This window comes from Anas platyrhynchos, chromosome 2 (assembly GCF_047663525.1).
Source record: "Anas platyrhynchos isolate ZD024472 breed Pekin duck chromosome 2, IASCAAS_PekinDuck_T2T, whole genome shotgun sequence".
Lineage (NCBI taxonomy): Eukaryota > Metazoa > Chordata > Aves > Anseriformes > Anatidae > Anas > Anas platyrhynchos.
In genome coordinates this window covers 106,570,272-106,593,386 of record NC_092588.1, presented here as the reverse complement: position 1 = coordinate 106,593,386, position 23,115 = coordinate 106,570,272, and the positions used below count along the sequence as shown (strand labels likewise).

At 44.9% G+C, this 23,115-nt stretch overlaps 2 protein-coding genes across 32 annotated transcripts in view; one reads left to right on the top strand and one right to left on the bottom strand.

Annotated features, from left to right (window-relative positions):
• Nucleotides 1-23,115, bottom strand: part of LOC119715260 (uncharacterized) — a 105,950-nt gene that overhangs the window by 61,511 nt on the left and 21,324 nt on the right. The gene's annotated exons all lie outside the window — the stretch shown is intronic.
• Nucleotides 8,029-23,115, top strand: part of LOC113841966 (uncharacterized) — a 239,863-nt gene continuing 224,776 nt past the window's right edge. For 7 of the 22 annotated variants that reach the window (XM_072033990.1, XM_072033992.1, XM_072033989.1 and 4 more), the window contains exons 1-3: nt 8,032-8,492; nt 10,867-10,919; nt 13,642-13,807. In XM_072033990.1, coding sequence (XP_071890091.1) covers nt 8,433-8,492; nt 10,867-10,919; nt 13,642-13,807 — 279 coding nt within the window. In that variant the 5' untranslated portion in view covers nt 8,032-8,432. Of the gene's footprint in view, nt 8,493-10,866; nt 10,920-13,641; nt 13,808-23,115 lie in introns of all 22 variants that reach the window. The other 15 variants (XM_072034001.1, XM_072034000.1, XM_072033999.1 and 12 more) reach the window with 5 other exon arrangements.

Genomic DNA, 23,115 nt, shown 5'->3' with positions numbered 1-23,115 from the left:
CGTATGTATAGGCGCTTGTAGAATATTGATAGATTGATTGTATAAATTCAAGACTGCTTTCCGCTTTGGGTATGCACGATAGGTGGAGAGATCCCCCGTGCATCCAGCGCTGCAATAAAGAATATACCACTTAAAGGAATTTCGGCTTCGATCTTTGAATCAATCTGGCACCCCAGATGGGACAACCTCTCTGCCGGTCCGCAGGACCCGCTGGGGACAGGACTCCCTAGGGTACCCCCGGGATTTCCCGGAGGGACTCCTCGACTCACCGGATCACTGCGGAGGCAGACAAGGACCCCATCATTGTAAGTGAGTATATTCTTTATTCTGGTTTGGTTTTCTGGTAGACCGGTCATCTGGGACTGTCCAGTAAGTCGGAAGGTGACTTCTGCAGGACAGTATTTGGTATATACTTTGTGGTTAGTACCACAAGTATATCTGGGGACCTTGAGGTCCATCTGTATCTGGAACTGTCTGTAAGTCAGAAGGTGATCTTCTGCGAGGCAGTGTTTGGTATATACTTTGTGGTAAGCACCATAAGTATATTTGGGGACCTTAAGGAAAGAGCTCGCTTTAAGGTCCATCTGGAATTGTGTTGTTTATTTCGGTTTTCTGACTCATGGAGTATGGTATTTAACTCTGGTTATTGTTACTGTGATTTTGGCTATTTTTCTGGTGGTAATAGTAGGTTCGTGGCATTGTTATAAGAAAGATATCGTTATGGTGTTACACAGTTCGGTTTTCTGACTTATCGCATGTGGAATTTGACTCTGACTATTGTTATTGTGATTTTAGCAATATTGCTGGTAATAGTAGCTTTGTGACATCGCTACTGAAAGATATTGCGTGCCTGTAATTTTGTGAGTGATACGTTTTTGTGATACGCTTTTGTAAGTAACACGTGTATTCTGAAAGTGTAAACTGGAAAATGGGGGGGCGAGTAAGCAGTGAAATTCCTAAGAAAAGTGCGTTAGGATGTGTTTTGAATCACTGGAAGGATATTGGAGGATCTGCCGGTGAAAGTGTGAACAGGAAAACATTGATAAAATATTGTAATCAATGGTGGCCGCTTTATAAGCTGGAATGTGGAGAAAAGTGGCCCCTAAATGGAACTTTAAACTCTAATGTTTTGCTACAGTTAATGTTGGTTTTGAGAAGGAAAACAGGATGAAATGTTGTATACTGATGTTGTTTCAGCATCTTGGTGGGAAAAGGTACGGAATTAAGTTGGCCCCTGACTGAGCCTTTGATGTTGGCATTAGAGAAGTACAGGCTGGAGAAAGATAAAGGAAGTGTTAAAAGGGTTGTTGAAAGTGTTAAAGGTGTTTGAAGTTGAATGAGCAGGGAAAGAGGATGTAGGAATGTTAATAGTTCTGCCTCTGCTCTAGGCAGAGATCTTAAAATCATGGGCGTTAGCCCTTTGGGGCAAATGGATCATGATGGGTCCGAGAGAGAGTTGTTATGGAAACAGAAAAACAGTTAACTCTTAAAACAACCTGAGTTCATGTGCGAGCTCAGATTACCGATGGGACCGCTCAGGGAACTGTGGACAACTGCATTCCCCTGACCGACCCCACTGAGACCCTAATCATCCCTAAAATTATGAACGGCTAAGTAAATACTAAAATCTGGATGAATTGGCAATTGAGAATATGCTTCCAACAAGGTCTAAAAGAAACCCCATCCGAATTTCTTGAAAGGCTGAGGGCAGCAATGCAGAAGTTTACCACTATAGACCCTTCCTCTGAGGGGGGGTAGACTTCAATTAGTATCTCTATTTTTGGGTCAATCGGCGGAAGATATTAGACGAAAACTTCAGAAAATGAAAGAACCAGACGTAAGGGATTTGGAAAGATTAGTAGAAGAAGCCTGGAGAGTGTTTAGAAATCGTGAGGGGAATGAAAGGCAAAAGTTAGGTGAGACGATTGCAGCAGCCACTGTGGCAGCCCTGCGAAAGCAGGAAGAATCTTTTCGAGGCAGGAGAAGGGGGGGGGAAGGTAATTCGACTCCCCTTGCGGGCTGAACAGTGTGCCTATTGTAAAGAGATAGGACACTGGAAAAGGGAATGCCCGAAGCGGCAAGAGGAAAAGAAGCTATTAATGGCTACAAAACAATGAAGGAGACCGGGGGACTCTACCCTAGCAGATCCACTGGTTAAAATTAAGCCAGGGAAATTGGGTCGGGAAGTAGAATTTTTAGTAGATACAGGAGCTACATATTCAGTGTTAAATCAGAAGTTGATGCCAGAAGATAAAGGTTTTGTGACAGTGGTGGGGGCAACGGGTAGACACGAAAAAGCTTTCTTTTTAAAGCCATTAGAATATGAATTGGGGAAGCAAATGGGAATACATAGGTTTTTGTATTTGCCGGGATCTCCTAGATCTTTATTGGGACGGGATTTATTAGAGCAATTAGAAGCTGAAATTGTTTTTGAAAAGGGAAGGGTAGAGTTAAGAGTAAAAGAAGACCGACTTATAAGTGCACTAAGTTTGGTATTGATCCAAACTGATTCTTTTAATGAAACCCTTCCGGAAATCCAGGATCAGGTTTATCCAGGGGTGTGGGAATCTGATGTCCCTGGGAAAGCAAAGAATGCTGCACCAATAATGGTAAAATTAAAACCAGGAGAGAAGCCAGTAAAGGTTAAGCAGTACCCCCTTAGAATAGAAGATAGAAGAGGAATAAAAGATACAATAGATAAGTTTTTGAAATATGGGTTACTGGTCGAGTGTGAATCAGAATATAATACTCCCATCTTACCAATTAAGAAACCGGATGGGAAGAGTTATAGGTTAGTACAGGACTTGAGAGCAATAAACAGGATCACTGAAGACATACACCCTGTGGCAGCAAACCCTTATACGCTATTGACCAAGTTAAGGGACAAGTTGGTCTGGTTTACCGTACTGGATTTAAAGGATGCCTTCTTTTGTTTAACCTTGGCCCCAGAAAGCCGAAACCTCTTTGCCTTTGAATGGGAAAATCCTGACTCAGGACGAAAAGTCCAGTTGACATGGACAGTGCTTCCTCAGGGGTTTAAAAATAGCCCTACGATTTTTGGTAATCAACTTGCAAAGGAACTTGAATCCTGGGAAGCCCCCAATTCTGCAGGGGTCCTGCTGCAATATGTTGATGATCTCTTGATTGCTACCGAAGACAGGGGAAGCTGCATACAGTGGACGGTGAGCCTCCTTAATTTCCTAGGAATGAATGGATACCGGGTTTCACAACAGAAGGCACAATTGGTTCAAACCCACGTGACGTACCTAGGATTTGAGATCTCAGGAGGACAACGTGAATTGGGGACGGAACGCAAGGAAGCAATCTGTCGTACCCCAGAACCACAGACTGTTAAAGAATTACGAACTTTCCTAGGAATGACAGGTTGGTGCAGATTATGGATCAACAATTATGGATTAATTGTAAGGCCTTCGTCTGATTTAATTAAAGATAACTGCATAAGACTAATATGGACAGGAGAAGCCCGAGCAGCCTTTAAGAAGTTTAAGATGGAGTTGATGCGAGCCCCAGCTCTTGGTTTACCAGATTTGTCTAAACCCTTTTGGTTATACTCCTGTGAAAGACAGGGTATGGCCTTAGGGGTACTAGCACAAAAGTTGGGACCTTACAAAAGGGCAGTGGCTTATTTCTCTAAACAATTGGATGAAGTAAGTAAAGGATGGCCAGGCTGCCTGCGAGCAGTGGCAGCCGTAATTATGAATATACAAGAAGCCCGGAAATTTACAATGGGGCAGAAGATAACAGTGTTTGTCTCACACACTGTGTCAGCAGTTTTAGAACAAAAGGGGGCTCATTGGTTATCTCCTCAGAGATTTTTGAAATATCAAGCAATATTGGTAGAACAGGACGATGTGGAAATTGTGATAACTAATATTGTGAATCCAGCCTCTTTTCTTAGTGATGCTCCGGTGGAACCTGTGATTCACGATTGTTTAGAAACTATGGAGACTGTGTATTCCAGCCGACCAGACCTTAAGGAGGAGCCCATGGAAGATGCAGAAGAAACTTGGTTCACGGATGGGAGCAGTTTTGTTACACAAGGACAATGTAAAGCTGGATATGCTATAACAACTACTCAGCAGGTAATTGAGTCTAAGCCTTTACCCCCTGGAACATCAGCTCAAAAGGCGGAGATAGTTGCTCTCACGAGAGCATTGGAACTGGCAGCTGGAAAAAGGGTAAATATTTGGACAGATTCTAAATATGCATTCGGCGTGGTACGTGCTCATGGAGCGATTTGGAAAGAACGTGGATTACTGACTGCTCAGGGAAAACAGATAAAACATGCTGAAGAAATTTTAAAATTGTTAGAGGCTGTAAAACAACCAGAAAAAGTGGCTATTATGCATTGCCGAGGGCATCAAAGAGGATCCACCGACTTCGAGATTGGGAACAGATTGGCTGATAAAGAGGCAAGAAGGGCGGCGGAAAGAGGTCAAGTGGAAGTGCTTGCTTTAATACCAGACGGTAAAATTCAGACATTAGAGAAAGGACAGGCTCCTAAATATTCAAAAGAAGATTTAAAGTTGATCGAGGATCTAAAAGGGAAGCTGAATGTTGATGGGTGGGCTCATTTGAAGGACAACAGGGTTGTTATGCCCTCTAATTTGGTGTGGCCTATGGTTTTGGGGGAACACAACAAAACCCACTGGGGAGCCGATGCCCTGTATAAACTATTAAATCGAGTCTTGGTAGCAAGAAATCTGTATACCACAATAAGGCAGGTAACCCAACAATGTGACACCTGTATGCGTCATAATCCCAATACAGGAAATAGGGTGACATTTGGTGTCATTGATAAAGGGAATTATTCGGGGCAACTGTGGCAAATTGATTTTTCAGAACTCCCTAGAAAAGGGGGGTATTGTTATTTACTGGTTCTGACTGACATGATTTCAGGAAGGCCTGAAGCCTTTCCCTGTCAAACAAACAAAGCAAGAAGAAGTGGTTAAAGTCTTGTTAAATGAAGTAATACCATGCTTTGGGATTCTAGTAGCAATGTCTTCTGATAGAGTTTCACATTTTTGTGTGCAAGTGGTACAACAGATAAGTAAGATTCTAAAGATATTCTAAAGACAACTGCATACTCTTTATAGACCGCAGGCAAGTGGACAGGTAGAAAAAATGAAACATTTAATTAAACAACAAATAGCTAAAATCGGACAAGAATCTAATTTGTCATGACCTCAATCCCTCCCTTTAGCATTACTTAGAATTTGAGTTAAACCTAGAATAAAAGGGAATTTGAGTCCCTTTGAAATTTTATATGGAAGGCCGTATCCATTTCTATTTAGTGGAGAGGATCTAATGCAGCTAGGATTAGAATATTTATATGCATATATAACTGAACTTCAGAAATAAATAAATAAAGTACATAAATTTGTTCTCAGGACCTGGGCTAGACGGTTGGATCAACCAATCCACCCTTTTAAGCTCAGGGATTATATATATAAAGAATTTTTTCAGGACAACCCCTAGAGGAAAAACGGAAGGAAAGTGGACGGGACTATACCAGGTATTACTGACAACACACACCGCCATTAAGATTAAGGAGCAAGCAGCTTGGATCCACGATTCAAGGGTGAAGAAGGCCCTGGCAAGGATATGGACCACCACTCCAATTGGACCAACAAAATTATGGTTTTCCAGATCCTAATGATTGCAGGGGTGTGGTTCTCAGATTCGGGGTGGGCAGTTTGGGACGAGAACTTACACCTGTCCCTGATACAAACAATTTCTCAAGTAATTAATAAGACAAACTGTTGGGTATGCACCCATCTGCCACAGCATGGGAATAAGGGTGTATCGTTAATCAGGATTCCCTTGCCTGCAAACTTACCTTGGACTAATTTGTGGGAAAACACATCTTGGGGTCAAAAATATGAAGAAGTTTTGGAACTAGAAGTTAGTAGCTTCGTGCCATTGGAATCTTACTATGTATGTGTACAAAGGTGTAACCCGCCTAAGGGTATGGGAAAACAGGATTGTATAAATACGGGTACTACTTATGTGGGAAATCAGACATCTTGTAATCAAACAATTGATATTAGTACAACTAGCAGTTGGTCAAATTCAACCAGCTGGCCAGTTCCAGAAGGAAAAGGGTGGTATTGGCTATGCAATGATACAGCCCGTAAGGTCTTGCCCGAGAACTGGAAGGGAACTTGCACTCTTGGAGCAGTAGTCCCCAGTATGACAGTACATGATGTAGTGCCTCGAGGTTACTTGAGAAATCATATCTGGAGAATTAGACGAAAAATTAACAATCCATTGATAGAGAGACACACCGCTTTTCATAGTTTTGTTCGATGGTTTATCCCATGGTTAGGAGTGAATGAATTGGAAAAGGCGATAGTTAATATTTCTGCAATTATAGAGAAGTTAGAAAACAAAACTCTGGATGCTATAAAGGCTCAACAAGAAGAGATATCTAGTTTATCACAGGTAGTATTACAAAATCGGATGGCCCTAGACTTGTTACTGGCCGCTCAAGGGGGAGTCTGTACAGTAATAAATACAAGTTGTTGTATGTATGTAGATCAGAGTGGAAGGATCTCTACCGACCTGGAAGAAATACGGAAGCAGACAAGGGTCCTACATGAGATCAGTAAAGATGATCTTTCATGGAGTTTTAGTGAAATATGGAATAAGTTAACCGCCTGGTTGCCCAACTTCCAATGGTTGGAACAAGTGTTCATTGCTCTAATCACATTAGTAGTGTTAGGAATATTTGTGTGCATGTTGTTTAGATGCCTGCTTTGTTGTGTTACTGTAAATAATGAAAGTATCTGATGCAAAAGAATTTGCATGGGAAAAGAAAAGGGGGGATTGATTAAGGAGGTATTGGGGAGGTATTGGGGAGGCAAGGACAATCCCCAGACATGGACTGTATATCTCGAAACAAGACACTGGAACTCATGATAAGGAAGCGGCAGACGGACAGAGAAACAAATGTAAGGACTATAAATCTCAAAACTGGACATTGGAATTTATTATAAAGATACAACAAACGGAAGAATTGGCAACAACCAGCTCTCGCAATTAAGAAACGTGCCAATTCAGCAGATTCCTGACCAAAGGTGAAAAGTACACTGTGAGGAAGACTCGGGGTCTTCCTCCCAAAGACCCCTGCCCACGTCCCAAAGACCCCTGCCCACAATTCTTGGGAGGCTCTACGCAGGCGCAAGGTGCCAAAAGGCTAATTAGCATGAGAAGCGAGGGAAGGCGGGGATAGGTGATGCGTATGTATAGGCGCTTGTAGAATATTGATAGATTGATTGTATAAATTCAAGACTGCTTTCCGCTTTGGGTATGCACGATAGGTGGAGAGATCCCCCGTGCATCCAGCGCTGCAATAAAGAATATACCACTTAAAGGAATTTCGGCTTCGATCTTTGAATCAGCAGAACACACCCGGACGTGCTGCGTAATCCTGAAATCACCAAGATATAAAAAGGGACCCTGGGGGGGGTGAGGTGCGCACCGTTGGCGGAGCCGAGACTCCCCGGCCGCCCAGCGCTGTTTTGCTTGCTGTTGCTTACTCAATAAATTCCTTTCTATTATTAATGCAATGCTCTCTGAAAATTACTTAAGGGGGCAACTTACAACAAGTACCACATTCCCTCCTTCTAAACAATGTAACTCTGCACAAACAACATTTCTATTCCCACACTGGTTATCGGTGGGGGGCTTTTTTGACGAGCACTGTGGGGTTGTGGCGCTGTCCCACCCCCGGCGCGGTGCTGCTGCACCCCAGCCTTCGGCACCACGGGGCGGGGAGGCTCCGCGGCCGTCTTTTAGCCCCGTTCTCGTGCTGTCCGGGCCGGCTTTTCTTATGGCGGCCGCTCCCCGAGGCCGCCATCCCTGAGGTGAGGCAGCCCCGCTCCCCGTCCCCGTCCCCGTCCCCGTCCCCGTCCCCGTCCCCTCACTTCGCGCTTTCCCGCGCGGCCCCGCCTCCTCCTCCCCTCCCTCCCCTCCCTCCCCTCTCGCGAGGCCGGGGCCGGGGCCGGGGCCGGGGCCGGGGCCGTCGCGGGCGGGTGAGGCGCGGCGCGCACCGCGCTGACGGGAGCCGCCATCGCCTGCCCCAATTGGCCGCGTGAGGCGAGCGGCGGAGCGGGGAGGGCGAGGGACGGGACGGGACCGGGACCGGGACCGGGCGGGGGGCGTGTGACGGCACAGAGCGAGGGGCGCGGCGGCATGGCCTCGGGCGGCCCAACGGCCGGCGGCGGAACGGCCGCGGAGGGCTCGGCCGGCGGCGGGTGCGGCGGAGGCGGCGGCGGTGGCGGTGCGGCCGCGCCGGAGCGGGAGCCGGAGCCGGAGCCGGAGCCGGAGCCGGAGCCGGAGCGCTTGGAGGAGGAGGAGGAGGAGGAGGAGGAGGAGGAGGAGGAGAAGTTGCTGCGGCTGGCAGCAAGATGAAGAGGCGGCGCCACCGTTGGGGCGCCGCGAGGGCCCCCTACCCCCGGTTTAGGCAGGTGAGGAGCGGCCCCCACGCAGCGGGCCCTGCCCCACAGCGCCTCGGTTGCCCGTGTACTTATCGCTCAGCCCCTTCCTGACCCCCTCACCCGCCCCTTTATCCCTTTAATTGCCCTGTACCCACCTCCTTATCCCCTTAATTACCCCCTCAACTGTCCAGTTACCCCCCCAGTTACCCCCCCAGTTACCCCCCCAGTTACCCCCCCAACCCTTTACTAACCCCCCTTAGTTACGCCTTCAGCCCCTTCCTGACCCCCTCAACTTCCTCTTTATTCCCTTAATCACCCCCTACCCACCTCCTTATCCCCTTAGCTACTCCCTCAACTGCCTAGTTACCCCCTCAACCCCTTACTAACCCCCCTCAGTTATCCCCTCGGCCCCTTACTGATCCCCTTAATCACCCCCTAGCCACCTCCTTACCCCCTTAGTTACCCCTTCAGCGCCTTACTTTCCCCCTTTATTCCCTTAATCACGCTCCAGCCACCCCCGTACCCCCCTAGTTACCCCCTCAACCACTTAGTTACTGCCCTCAGTTACCCCCCCCAGCAACCCCCCGCAACTGCCTAGTTACCCCCTCGGCCCCTCACTATCCCCCTTATCGCTTTACCCAGCCTTTTACCCCCCTCCTCACCCTCCCTTTCATCCCCAGCCCACTGCCCTCAGGACCTCCAGGGCTTTCCCCACTCCCTGCACCCCGCCTCGCCCCCTCGTAAATTCTCTGCACGTTACCTGCCAGGCTTTACTTCTCCTTCGTGCGGGAGGGTCCGGTAGGTTGACGGTGAATGCAAATTCTGTAAATTCAGGGTGTGAAAATCCCCGTGCTGGAGGGGGGACACGCTGAGATCCCTGCCAGCAGCTCATTGCGAAGAAATGTCAGGCGCCCAGAGAGGTGCTCTGCAGACGCCCTCTGCACGTGTTCGTTCAGCCAAAACCTCTCCGCTATGAAATCAGCAACGTAACTGAGTATCATATGCAAAGCCGAGGGAGCACTATGCATGGATAGCTGCTCAGTTAGGTTTTTATCACTCGCAGAAGTGCCAAGTCCCTTACACCGTATATTGACAATCAGTCTAGTCCATCTAAAGCTGGCCTGGAAGGGCAATAAAACATTCCCCACGCTTACAGAGCAAACATTGAAACCTCGGGCTTCAGCAACACGTTAATGTTGAAAGTGTCGTATCTCGCGTGTGCCGACGCTGCGTAGGTAACTGATAAACCTTACAGGTGAATTAATAATCAGCGGAGATGGTTTTCCAACTTTGCTATTGCCTGTTATCTCTGGGTGTTTTCCAGTAGGTTTATTGAAGCAGTGTGCCAGAGCAAAGAGGTGCTTGGGGATATCTGGGGGATTCTGCACAGAGAACGGATGCTGCACATCCAACGCAGATCAAATTAACAGCAACTTATCGGGGAAAAAATTGTAATGATTTGATAAATAGGCAAACTGATAGACGCTATACGTGTGCGTTTATTATGTTATTTATTATAATATTATATTTATTAATATTATTTATTATAGCTGATAACTTTGTAGCCATATGAACCGTGCAAATGCCCGTAACATAACAGGATGAACTTTGGGTAAATAGCTTGCTTAGAGCATTTGTCAATTGATTTCAGTTTGTTTTCAATGTGATGCCCGCTCTGCAGAAGGCTCTGTGCTTTAATGTGAATTGTCTCTCTGTGACGCAGTTGGGGAGACACGAAAGCGATGGAGGCGATTTTAACATGAGGTTATACCTCTGATTCTGATCCCTACCGGCTGTTTTTCTCATCCTTCCCCCTACAACTTTTGTCAATAAGTCAGTTTGTAGAAGTACTGAAATAGATCTGTTTTGTGTGCTTGTGATCAGAATTACAGCCCACCAAACCCTCCGTCTCTTATCGCTAAGCTCTGAAGGTGCCTGGGCACTAGACAGTGTAGTTAACAGCTTTGAAGTTCCTGGGATATCTAATTTACTTTTTTTTTTTTTTTTTTTTTGCTTGCTTGTTGATAATAAATGATAGAAAACAGAAAAGTATGTCCCTTTTACGGGGCTGGTAAACTCGGCCCCACATGTACACAATTTTTGTCATGTTGTTTAAAATAATTACTTTCTTTGGTAGAGAATTTGACAAATTTGATTTAGTGTTCTATCAGTTTGTCCTCAGTGCTGAGTGAAGCAGTGATGCTCACTTTAGCCCCAAAGTTTAACTGAACTGCATCCACAATGCTGAATTAGGGAACAAGGTTAAGTAGGTGAGGCTTATTCAGTGCTATAAAATTAAAAATAAATAAATTTTAAAAAACCAACACCAACACATAAGTGGTTTTGGGTACTTTGTGTATTCTGTATCTATTCAGCTAAATCTTGAAATAAATTTAACTTGCAGTGGATGAGAGAGAAGACTTCGCCTGTGAGACAGCAAGCAGAACAATGTGGAAGGTATGACATTTATTCATTTAAAACTTACTTGAAGGAAGAAAGAAATCTCCTTTTCAGTACAGTCTGCATGCTTGCCTTTTTGGAAAGGTGGTGACAGTTGTCAGTAAAAGGAATGGGAAATGCAAGGAAAACTTTGTATTTTGAGGGAACAGCGAAGTCCAGATTGTGTTTGAAGACCAGTGTAACTTTGAGAAAATTGTTGCTTTTATGAAAAGAATGAAGATGAACAATAATAAAATGACTGATACATGACTGATACACCACTTTTTATGCCAAGTTTATCTTCTGAGTAGGATGTGAAGATGGGAAACAAGGCAGGCTATAATGCTGTATCCACGGAAAGGCTCTGTGCTTTTGGAGGCCTAATTTTTTCCTTCTCTAGGAAATAGGGATCGTTTTGTAGTTTAACTAAATCTTTAGTGTTACAAATTTTGCTGTGACAGCTATTTCATAGTTTGTATGTCAGTTTATTTATAACAAAACAACTTGTCCCTCTTAATGTTCCCTAGGGGAAAAGCTATTAGTTTTAGCTAGTTAATTGCTGGGAGTTTGAAAGCTCTGTCCTCATGGAATGATTCTTTCTGAAGTATTCTTTAGAAGGTAAAGTAGGCGAAGTGAGTCACAGTTTTTTTTTCTTTATTTTTTAAGCAAAAACCTGGAAGAAGATTTATTAGTATTTATTTATTTTTAATGCTCCTTTCATGATGAAGTTAATTGTTTGCTCTGAGTTCACATGAAGACCCTGTGTTGTTTAGAATCATTTGAGGCCAAATGCTAACTCGTCTCTAAAATAAAAAAACTAAATCCAGAAGAATTAACTGAACTTCTTCTTGAGGAGACTGCTTTGTGTTATACTGCTTTCTTGGTTTAGGATGTTAATTAATGAGTTAGTTGGTTAGGGTTAGGATGAGTTATCCTCCAGATAATATTGATGGCTTTCCCTTCTGGGCAAATGGTGTTTGGGGTAATAACGCTTGAGTTAGGACATTTTGCACCCTACCTTTTTAGGGGGTTGCTCTTTTCCAAGAACAGTAGCAGGGAATTTTGCTGACTCTGCTCATCTGCCAAGCAATTCTTATGTGACCGTGGGCATTCTTTGGCTTGCAGAAAGAACTCAACGTTTTTGTCTTGGCATCTAAAAGTTCGACTTCACAACCACCGCCTTTTTAGGGGTGGAAGCGACTGGCTTTAAGGTTCTGGTACAGGTGCAAACAGCTGCTGGGTTTTAATTATGTTTTTTTCAAACTGTTCTGAATTATCTTTGTTAGCACTCCTTTCTACTTCTCCATGTAGGAAGGAGATCCAGAAAACTCATACTGCTTTTGATTTTGTTGACACAGTCCATTGCAGTGCCCTACCTTTTGTTTGTAGAGTAGGTAGTGGTGGTAGTGTTTTTTGTGGTGCTGGTCTCTGTTGGGTGCCATGTTCTGGAGCAGGAGCACCACAATGATCTGCTGGCAAGAGTCCCTTTGGACAGCTGAGTTGGAATATTCAGTAAATCTCTGGCCCACCAATGCTATATATGTGTGTGTGTGTGTATACATATATATATATATAATTTTTTTTGTTAAGCCTGAGTCCAATTGTAGATCAGACTTGCTTGAAGGCTGACAATTGTCTTTGCCCCCTTGAAGCTGACAGGCGTTAACAGAAAGAGGAATATGGGCTATTATGGGCAAAGGATACTTGTCCGAATAAAGACCTATTCTGATGTAAGACTTTTTTTCAGTGTTCTAATTGATTGACAGTTTGGATTAGAGAGAAGTCTGAGCATATGCCTTAGGAATCTGTCTTCCTCTATGCAGTCAGAGTGCTAAGCAGGCTGTTGTCAAGTATTTGACAAGTTTAGACCAGTTCTCCTCCTCAGACTTCTGGAAGTTTGAGCTGGTGTCTTCCAGTGTGATCTAATGCACTTTTGTACTTCCTGATTGGCTGCAAGATAAGCTTTGATGTCACAGTTTTTCCAGGCAGACTTCATTTTCTTGCCATAGTGCTTTTATTAGTGCTATTCCCTATTTCACTTCTGGTTTGGGATATTTTTTTTCCCTGTTTCCACTGAGATGAGGAAATCTTTCTGGTTTTGGTCTAGGCTTTTCTAAGTAACAGAAAAATGCCTTTGTGTGCCTTACAAAAGGGATCTCTATTCATGTCTGAAAAGACTGGAATGTTGGCACACCCAAACACCTCTGCTGTTGCTGCTGATGGCCACATGAAAGCCAGAGCTGCTTCTGAAGCTTATGCTGTATTACCTTGCCACACAAGTCTGCGGCCTCTCTGTTCTATCATAGCTGTTGGCAGCGTGTCCCGTGTGTGTATGCATATGAGCACTCTTTCTATATTTTCGTGAGTTGTTCTTTTATATCCTTGCAAAGATGCATGTTCATCGCAGAATCAGAGAACCAGTCCTGTTTAAAGGAAGCGTTGGAAAATAGCAATCTAAATCAGCTCTTCTATTTCAGGTCTTCTGGCTTAGTCGTTGTTCCCGTATGAACGGTGCGCTTATGTATGTCCTTTTCATTGCTGCTGTTAATAAAGATTTTCCTATTTAGAACATCAAGTATTTACCAGCATGTAGCAACTTGTGAGACAGCTTTATTTTTTTCTGGTTAGCAGGTTTCAATTCTAGGACTAATAACAGCTATAATGTCTTGAAAAAAATGGTCTGATTAATTTTTTTTTCTCTTTTTTTTTCCTCCCAACTTCTGTACTGTTGTGTGACCAGCTACAGAAATGTGAGCGGTGTGAAATGTGAAACTACGAGAAATGTGACCAGCTACAACTTCGGTACTGCCGCATCCAATGGTCTGTCCTCAGGAATGAGTAGTGGAGGCGGCAAAATGAGAAGGGAAAGAGGATTACACTATTTATCCAGATGTGTACAAGAAAAGGTAAGTGACTCTTAAATTAATTGCTGTGACTGAGATTGCTGAAGTCAGTAGCTAAGTGTGTCAGTTTTATTGCATCATAGTACATTATAATAATACCTCTTTAGTTTTGCAGGATGTTTTCCTGGGGGTTTCAGAGCAGGCTCAATGGCTCTAGGCACCTCCTTACCCACTTATTTACCCCTTCAGCGCCTTACTTTCCCCCTTTATTCCCTTAATCACGCTCCAGCCACCCCCGTACCCCCCTAGTTACCCCCTCAACCACTTAGTTACTGCCCTTAGTTACCCCCCCCAGCAACCCCCCGCAACTGCCTAGTTACCCCCCTAGTTACCCCCTCGGCCCCTCACTATCCCCCTTATCGCTTTACCCAGCCTTTTACCCCCTCTCTTTTTTTTTTTCCCCCCTACCTGCAGGAGGGATGATCAGCAGGATGCCTAGCTCATGATTGTCAGCTTGCTGAATGTTATTTAACTGTAGGTCCTGGGGTTTTGGTCGGGTGGGAATTCTCTGATCGTACCCGATGTGAGCTGCAGAGTCAGTCTCCTCCAAAATACAGCAACAGCTTTAGGAGGCTCTTGCAAGAGGAGGTGCTGCTGCTTTTTAAAAACTATGAGTTAAAGCGTTTGTTCAGAATGTGGTAGACCCTACTTCAGCTTCCTGTTTTGCCTGGAGCGATCAACCTACATCTTCCACGTCCCAGGCAAGTATCCCAGTCGTCAAGCTGTGTGTTATCTTCAGTTCTCCTGGTTGAGGCCGTGTTACTATCCAGAAAAAGAACGCATGATTCACTGAGCCAGAAAGAGGATGGATAAGAAAATGTTGCCCTCCAAGAAAGGAGACGTGCAGGTTCTGGCCTTTGGTTTCAGAACTTTGTGCTCGTTTAATGTTAGATGTTGCTTACAGCAAGCATCCAAAGCCTCTCATTTCCTGCCCTTTTCTGCCCGTATGCCTGATGACTAAACTTTAGAGCCCCGCTTCGTTATGGTTTTGTTTGTTTGTTTTTAAATCGAGTGCCTTTTTTTAAACCGGGTGAAATAGGAGAGGTGAACAGACGCTGTCTGGAAGAGAGCACTCGTGACTTGCAGCTTGTGTAGTGTCCTAGGAGATGGAGATATGGATACAGATTGCCCCACCAGTGAAGGAACTAAGCTGTGGTATTTTCCCTTCAGGGCTACCATCCTGCCTTATAAAAAGGGCACCATCAGCAGCTGTGTTATTAAACTGACAACAAGTAACAGCGCTGCTAGGTACAGGTAGTACCTAGCTCACCCACCCCGAAGGTTTCTGGGCTGGGAATCCTCAGAAACAAAAAGCTTTCTGCATTTCTGGGTTAGGCAGTCTGGGAGTAGAATTTAGGAGTCCTTCCTGTGGACAGCTTTCTTAATGGCTCTGTGCTGATTGCACTGACTTGAGATAATGCTGGGCTTGGCGTGCTACCCATTTCCTCAGCCATTTCATGCTGAAATATCCATCCTGCTTCTGTATGGTGTAAGGAGCCTGGGCACCTGGGTTAAAATTGCATCTGTGCCCTGAGAGCCAAGCACGTGAGGGCGAGGGAGCTGCTGTGTCCAACGCCGGGCTTTCATCTGCAGGATGTGGCCAGAAGTGCTCCGAAGTGCTGGGTTGCCCCAGCCATTTAGGTAGGCGTTACTCGTGTGGATGCATGATTGGGATGACTGTTCGCATTGTTCACTTATTAAGCAGCTTCCCTACAGGAGGAGAAGAGGCTAGCTTAACTTTGGGGGTTATTTTTTTTATTTGATTATTAATCATTCAAATGAAAATGTCAGAGAAGTTTGACTCTCTCGGGCTTTTAAACTCGTGCAGGCAGATTCAGGCATGAGAAATCACTAATTAGTTCTACCTGAAATGTTTCTTTAACCGTTCGTGTTAAGCTTCACATCAGAGCTTTTTCATATTGGCTGTCAGATTTGTAGATTGAAGCTTCTGCTGGCTTTTTTATTTTTCTTACACGTGCGTATGCCAGTGCACACTCGTAACGTAGATGTGCTCCGCTGGTATACAAGAGAACAATCCAAACATTTTCCTTGAAGAAACCAGCATAAGTTGCTACATGCTTTTAATTGGTCTTATGCTCCTGGTGTTACCAGCAAGCCACTCGTTGAATGTCCCGATCAGATAGCACCTCTGTCTGATGGGCGAGTTTTACAGAGCCATGTGAGACTGCAGAGCAGTTGCAGGATGAGGAATTTAAACTCTATGCAGCAATGCCTAAGTCATTACATTCTCACCTGCTTCTGTCTTGAAGGTGGGCCAGTTGTAAATGATTGTTTGATTTATGCCTGGGATTTTCTTGGCGTGCAGTGACTGCAGGCAGTGGGCAGAAGGAGTCTTGCAAGCTGCCGGGTTTATTTTGGGAGGAAATCTTGAAACTCATGCTGAAGAGTTCCTAGAATATCCTATTGAGTAATGTAAATTAGTTCATGTTAACCTGAAGCAGGGAAATAGTAATTTATAAAACTCTGAAATGTATTAAACAACATCCATAGGGAGCTAGCTATGCAAGTGTGACTTTATGGGTTTAATTCTTATCGACAGAATTACATCTTGAAATCTGCTGAGGTGATTGTGTTAATATTTATATGCATCTCCCTGCTCCTTCTGGTGTAGGAGTAAGTTAGCACTTGGAGCTAAGTATTTGTAGCTGTTAAGAGTTGCTTAAACTGTGTGTAAAGATTCTTTTAAATGAAGGGGCTGGTAACTGACTGCAGAGGTTTTGTCTCTGTCGCAGCAATATCAAATTGTATTGGCAGAACAGGTGTTGAAAGATACAGCTTGGCTTTTTACTGCCACCCAAAGCAAAAAACGTATCCTGGTGGGGAAGAACTTTCTAAACTGGGATACTGACGGTTTTCTCCCATTTAGGCTGGCAGTCCTGTCAGCGGTACCACAAACTGCAGAATGTGACTGCTATACCGTTTTATTCCTATTTTTGTTGCTGTCGTGACAGTGTTGGGGAAAAACAATAGCAGTGAGCGTTGTCTCAGGACAGAAGATTTTAAAGCGGATGAAATAAATGCCTGTGTGAGCTGGGACACCGCACGTTGCCTTCATCTGCTGGCGGCACATCACTTCCTCTGCGTTATTTATTCCTCCAGCCGGTAATTAGCGCTGGTTCTTGCTCCCCTGCTGTGGAGGAGCTGAGCTGCTGATTCAGAAGACTGCGAGGAGAGAGTGCAACATCTCTTTTTGCTTGCCGAAAAACAGTTTTTTAGTTTTTGTAAATGGCAAGGTTGCCCTCGAGATCCCAGCTAAGAGACTTTTCTCTGAGCTTGCTATTTCCAGACCACTTTTTAGCAAGTCGTCTCTTTTGTTAATGTGGTACAATTTTGCATTTTACTCTCGTTGAACTGCAAAACTGCAGAATTTTTTTGCCATCTTTTTGATGTTCTGTTTCGTCAATCCAATATTTATTGTGTAGCTATCGTACAACTAGGAAACGTTGGGTAGTCGTATTTATGCAGTCACGATAGAAGCCGGGAGATGTTCCCCAATGTACCTCTCGTGGTACATGCTGCTAAGAGAACATAACAAAAACTCCTCTGTGCTTTTTGTAGCATAAAATACGTGTCTGAAGCTCAAGAATTAGTGTCTGTAATATTTTTCTAATTAAGATTTTTTTTAGCAATTAGGCAAAACTTTTATTACTTTTTATCTGTTAAATAATTCAGCTCTTCAGTTTCATGACCAACGGCCCTACATTTGGGCACGTTTATTATTTTCCCTTGCACAGTTCCTTTGTGCTACTACATTCTGTATTTTTTTTACAGTGCTTCTTAAAAGCCTTGACCTGCTTTCTCCTTATGCCTAGGCCCTCCAGGTCTTACCTACCTTTTTAGTGAAGGTAGGATTTAAATACACTTCTATAAGCCAAAGAGATAGTAATTTTGCTAGCCACTTGAAGCTAGCGTTCTTCACAGCTGTTTGTCACCACGTCTGGAGGAAGGCTAGTACTCCTTCAGCTCTGTTAGGGACTGGGTGAGTACTCTCTGAACCCTTTCAAGCCAAGTCGGTTGGGTCATCTTAAAATTGAGCCAAGGTGAGTATGAACTGGCGTGTTTGACTTTGCCTGAAGCGTAAGTCGTTTTGCAACTTGCTGATACAGTGTTTGTCGTTGTGGTATTCTAGGTTGCTTTACAAAAATACTTATTAATTAAAAGAGCCTCTCAAGTCTATTTGCTTTTCTGTGTTGTTGTGGGCAAGGTTCCAGATACCTTCCCCTCTTTTGACAAGCAGAGATTTTAAGTATTTATTCTGCTCACTGTCTAGGAATTAGCACAGCACTAAAGTGGTTTTGTTAGGGCAGTAACACTGACGTTCTGGGGGGCAGTTTCCTTTGAGATTCTGTAACTTATAACTGCGCTTTGCATTTACTTACCGTGTCATTGTGTGTGTTTGGCTTGGTTGCGATCGCCAGCTGTTTTTTAAAGTAAGCATAAATTCATAATAAGCTTTACCTTTGCTGCAAAAAAAGTGCCTGCTCGTGTACGAGCAGCATGCACTAAGGTCCTACAGCTATGGTTTTACCACATGTGCTGGCTTTGCAAATACCTGTGCCAGCAGAAAATGTTCATTGTCCTTGCCAAGGTTGTTTATGACTGTCTGCACAGCTCTGCTGTTGGAAGGGGTTGTGCGAGTGTGTCCCGAAAGCTCGCTGACTTTGCTGTTAAGCTATAGCTGTGTTTTGAATCAAACTTTTCCTGAAGCAATTGGGTCTCAGGGCTCCTTCCTCTGTTAGAGGTGCAGGTCTGGTGATCTCCAAGACCAGCCAAAGATGCAAGCTGTTCAACTGTGCCAGATGCATGATAATTCCAACTCTGCAATTGTTTAGTATTTGTTATTAAACTTACCTTACAAAGCTGTGGATTATATAGAGATTTGCAGATGTCATAGCCTAGGGTCCCTAAAAAAAATCTCTGTGCAACAGCAATTCTTGGTTACCCATAAGAGAAAAGTATTTCGAGCCATGGCTTACGTTTGTGAGTTGCTCTGGGTTCTGTCAGCTGAGCTGTGGTGAAAGCACGTGGCCGGAAGGATGTTGCTGCCTCCGGTGACTGGAGGTTACGGCCCTGCAGCTGAGGTGAGCCTGCATCACCTTTGCAGCTTCAGAAGGTTAGCCCTGAATGTCAACAAATGTAACCCTAGCTGCTGCTGCAGCTAACGCAGCTGTGTCTGAGACTCAGCATTTTAGCTTCTCTTCCATCTTGTTAGGGAGTGCATGCAGCAGGGGCAAATGTAACACGCTTTAAAGAAACTCTCGTGCCCTAGTTAATTGCAGGGTCTGCTGATGCGGTTGCATTGTGTGGTGTAAGTTACACGCTAGGCAACGTCTGTGTGTGATGCTTTGAAAGTAGGAAAGGTTTAGTTTTGCTGAAACCTAATGGGAGCGTAGAAAATAGCTGAAGGTGACTCTTTGGTTACTTGGTTTTAGCTTGCATGTTTGAGATAGTTTATAAGAAAAAGTACTGAATGTACGACAGGCTTGACATAATAGCGTTTTGCAAACCCGCATAAGCTGTTGTCAGCTCTGTTTGTAGATCAGCATGGATAGGAAAGGTCGTTCAGAAGGAGCGTAAGAGTACTCTGACATCTTTTATATCCACCAGGGTTATTTAAAAAATGTAATTCCATTTCTCGTGTTACAAAATGGTGATTTACTCTGGAGTGCTACTGCGAAGTGCCAGGACTTACATTTTGTGTCAGGAAGTACTTCAGTTTGTGAGATGTGTTTCAGGTTACCTGTAACGTCTCTTCTGCACTAGAAAGCGTTGGGCACGGGGACGATGAGCATCAAGCAGTGAGCTGCCCTCGAGTGGCATTTAACCATCTTTTAGAAGCTGTTGTGGGACTTGGCCTGCCCCTGCTTGTGTTTGACCTGCAGAACGTGTCCTCCCGCCTGCGAGCTGTAGCTTGCGAGTGCTTTTAGGCAAAGTGGCACTGAAAATATTGTTTAATTCATTGCTGGGAGTCAAGCGTGTTGTTGGAGGTAGCGGATCTGTAGCATGTGGTGTGCCTTCGTATGCACAGATTGACTTAGAATAAGTGGGGGGAATAGGGAGTTTGCTGTTTCTTTTGGCAAATACGTTGGTTGGTGGTGAACTGCTGCAATGAATTGTGTTTTACTTAATGGAGAATACCTGGAAATAAGATAGGCAGTTTAGGCATCACGTTGTCGACTTAAATCCTAAATATAAAAGTATGTTACCATCCATCTTGCTAAATCTGGTAACTGCTAATGGCCCTGTAAAGACCATCTGGTGCTATGGGCAGTGTATTTCTTGATCATCTTAATTCTGAAAACTTTAAACTTCTTGTCTCCTGGGTTATGCCAGAGTCTGTTATCCTCATACCAGGTATTGTTGTAGTTGTCGTTGTGCTTGTTGAGTCAGAATAATTGGTTTAGACCGTGTGGTAAGGGAAAACCAAATCTGAACTGCATTTTGTTAGTGCGGTTCTATAGACTGGCTTTGAGACTTAGCTGCAGACACGCTGCATATGTGAAGCAGTCTTTCAGTAAAGAATAGTAACCGTACTTATGCGTCCCTTCTTGGGTTTAAGAACACACTCGCCTAAGACTGCTCCTGGGTCTTCAACGTTTGGTTTTGGTGCTGATAGGTGTCTATCTCAAAGTGTAGCACAAAACGTGCGCTCAGATCTACAGCACCACCACTGATCTCTGCTGAGGATTAGCGACAGCCTAAAGTAGTGCTTTTTACCAAGAAGGAAGGTGTCTTGTGCTTTGCACCCTCTCTTGAAATGTTGTCGGCTGAAGGTGTGGACCAAGCTTGAGATAAGGCCGTTCAGCGCCACAAGGATTTAACCTAGCGAGTTAGACACTGATTTAGCTGTCAGAGCATCTACTGGCCTTTTGCACTCGGGTGGAAATGGTAACAGTGGGCTGTGTCTTCATGGGAGAAATCATCAAGCAGCGCTGAAATGTAAAGCAGCAGCAGAATTTCCCTGGGAGGTTCCTTCTCAAGCTAGCTACGGTAAGGAAAAGGAGGCTCGCTTTGGCATGGGGAAGCATAATCCCTTCTTCACGATTTTTAGAAATAAATTTGAACTAGTCCAGTTGCTTTCAATGAAGTGGTTGGTTTTTCCACTGTCGCGTAATTAATGACATTCCTGTAACATACTGTTCATATTAAGTCGTAAGCTTTATTGTCTTTTTCTTCTAACTGAAAAACTCTGCTGTCCTGCATCCAAACCGAACGCACTCCCTAGACAGCAAGAGCTTGGTTAGTCCGCAGGCAGCCTGAGCCCGCGCTGCTGCACAAGAGAGGGGATCACGTCGGGGTTGGCACCAGCGCCTGTGTAAGCACACGGTGAGCTGGCCCCGGGGCTGCCCCCAAAATACATCACAGCCCACAGGTGAATGTTTGTCTGGGTCGGTTTGATACAACCCGCATGGTGTGCGCACACTCAATCAAAAGGAGGGAGAGGTCTCGTTTCTTCCTTCTCGTGTGCTGGCTGCTTGATCTTGCTCTCCCTCCTGGGCCGTTTGCGTTGCACCACGCCAGCTGAATTCATTAGTCCAGCAGGGAAACCCGTGCGTTTTGCCAGCTTAACGAATGCAGCCAGCAGGGAGGGCAGCCTGCTGTGCGCCAGAGCTGGCACAAGGTAACCGTGGGGGATGGAGAGAGCCTGGAAGCCCTTTTTGGTGGTGGGAAGCGCTTCCTCCGATCCGCTGCCGCTCGCTGAACTTCACCCTCAGGTGCAGGCTTTCTTTTTGAGGATTTACTGATTCGTATGCTTTAAGACCTGAGACTCCTGAAATTGGAGGAGAAAATGAAAATACAAGAATCAGAGTTCAGCTGGAGGTAAAAAGTTGATGCTGATAGAGGTGTGCATCTAATGAATTAGCTCTTTTATCGGGTTGTGCTTTTTGCATCTCTGAAGAATTTGTGTTAGTGTGTTGCCTTTCTGGATAATTGTTTTAGTCCGTCCTTTGTCAGAGAGTGGGATTTACTTAAGTCTCTCATACTGACATCAGCTCTGTTACAAAAATAGACGGTTTCCAGTAAGGCATCGTTGCCAAGTCTTCCTGCCAATACTTTTGCCCCCATTGCTGTGTGAGAGACCCCTGGCAAGCTGGGAGAACTGTCCTATTCCTTAAGTATTTTTTGCCAAGAAATAGCCCGCTTTTAAGTTCGGAAGTTAAACTGTAACATTATTTTTTCCCTTTATATAAACCGTTTAAAGAAATGGTGTTTCAAAGTAGTAAACTAGGACACCTGGTTGTCTACTGGTATTTCCCCCTCTGTATCTTTTGTTTCGGGATGCCTCTGAAGGCAGCTTGCCTCTGGTAACTGTAGCTACTGTTGCTTGGTGTGTGTAGACCTTGACAGAGAGGTATGTAGCAGGGCTGCGGGCTCTTGGGATGCGCAGCATTTGAGGAGCTGCTGTAAATCCCTATTAGTAAGCTATTGGGCCTTTTCAGGGGGTATTTTTTGGTGTGCTGTGTTGTTCTCCTTTCCTGCTGCTATTTTAGGACGAGAATAGCGTGCGAGTGCGTTTCAGACGAGCAGGCAACTGTTGAGACTGACGGCAGCTCTCAGGCTGCTGAAATCAGTGGGCTAATGCTGAGTCTGCTGAAGGACGGGAGCACAGTCACCGGCTGAAGCGCTGCTCCATGCGGCTGGGGTGAAACTGCCTGTCCTGTGGCAATGGGGAGCCCCCAGAGCAGCTCCCTCCTCTGAAAGCAGGGGGCTTGTGCAGCAGCCTGTTGGGTGTTAAACCCTAGAGGGATTAATGATGGCAGTAGGGAACCTGGGATGTGGTGCTTTATTTCTGGGTCTGTAGCTGTGACGGGCAGGTGGGAGACACCATTGGGAAGTCCTCAATTTCTTGAACCTTGTCGTGAGTGGGCACGTGTGCAGGGTGTGTTTTACTTCTGGGGGGAGCGTTTGTTTCTTTTTTTGGCAATATCGATGTTAGATGGCAGGCTCTGGCTCATTCACAGCGCCTGCCTTGTTCTTTTGCGGTCATTTAATCAACCTTTTTGCTGTGCAGCAGGAAATTGGAGGTATGTTTCAGCATATTTTACTTTTCCTTGCTTTGGCATTGACAAAGCTTCTTGTCTTACGCCATGCACGGGTCGGATGGAGCAGGCTGTCAGTACTTCCCACTTGTGGCTTCTGAAAGGGCTGGAGAAATTATTCGGGGTTCAGTTCTTTCTTCCAATGCCACTGATGCGGGGAGCAGCAGCCAGGCTGCCATATGCAAGAAAGGGTCAAAGCAGTCTGGCTTTAGGTTTGGATGGTAAAACGTCATCTTGGTTAATGATTCG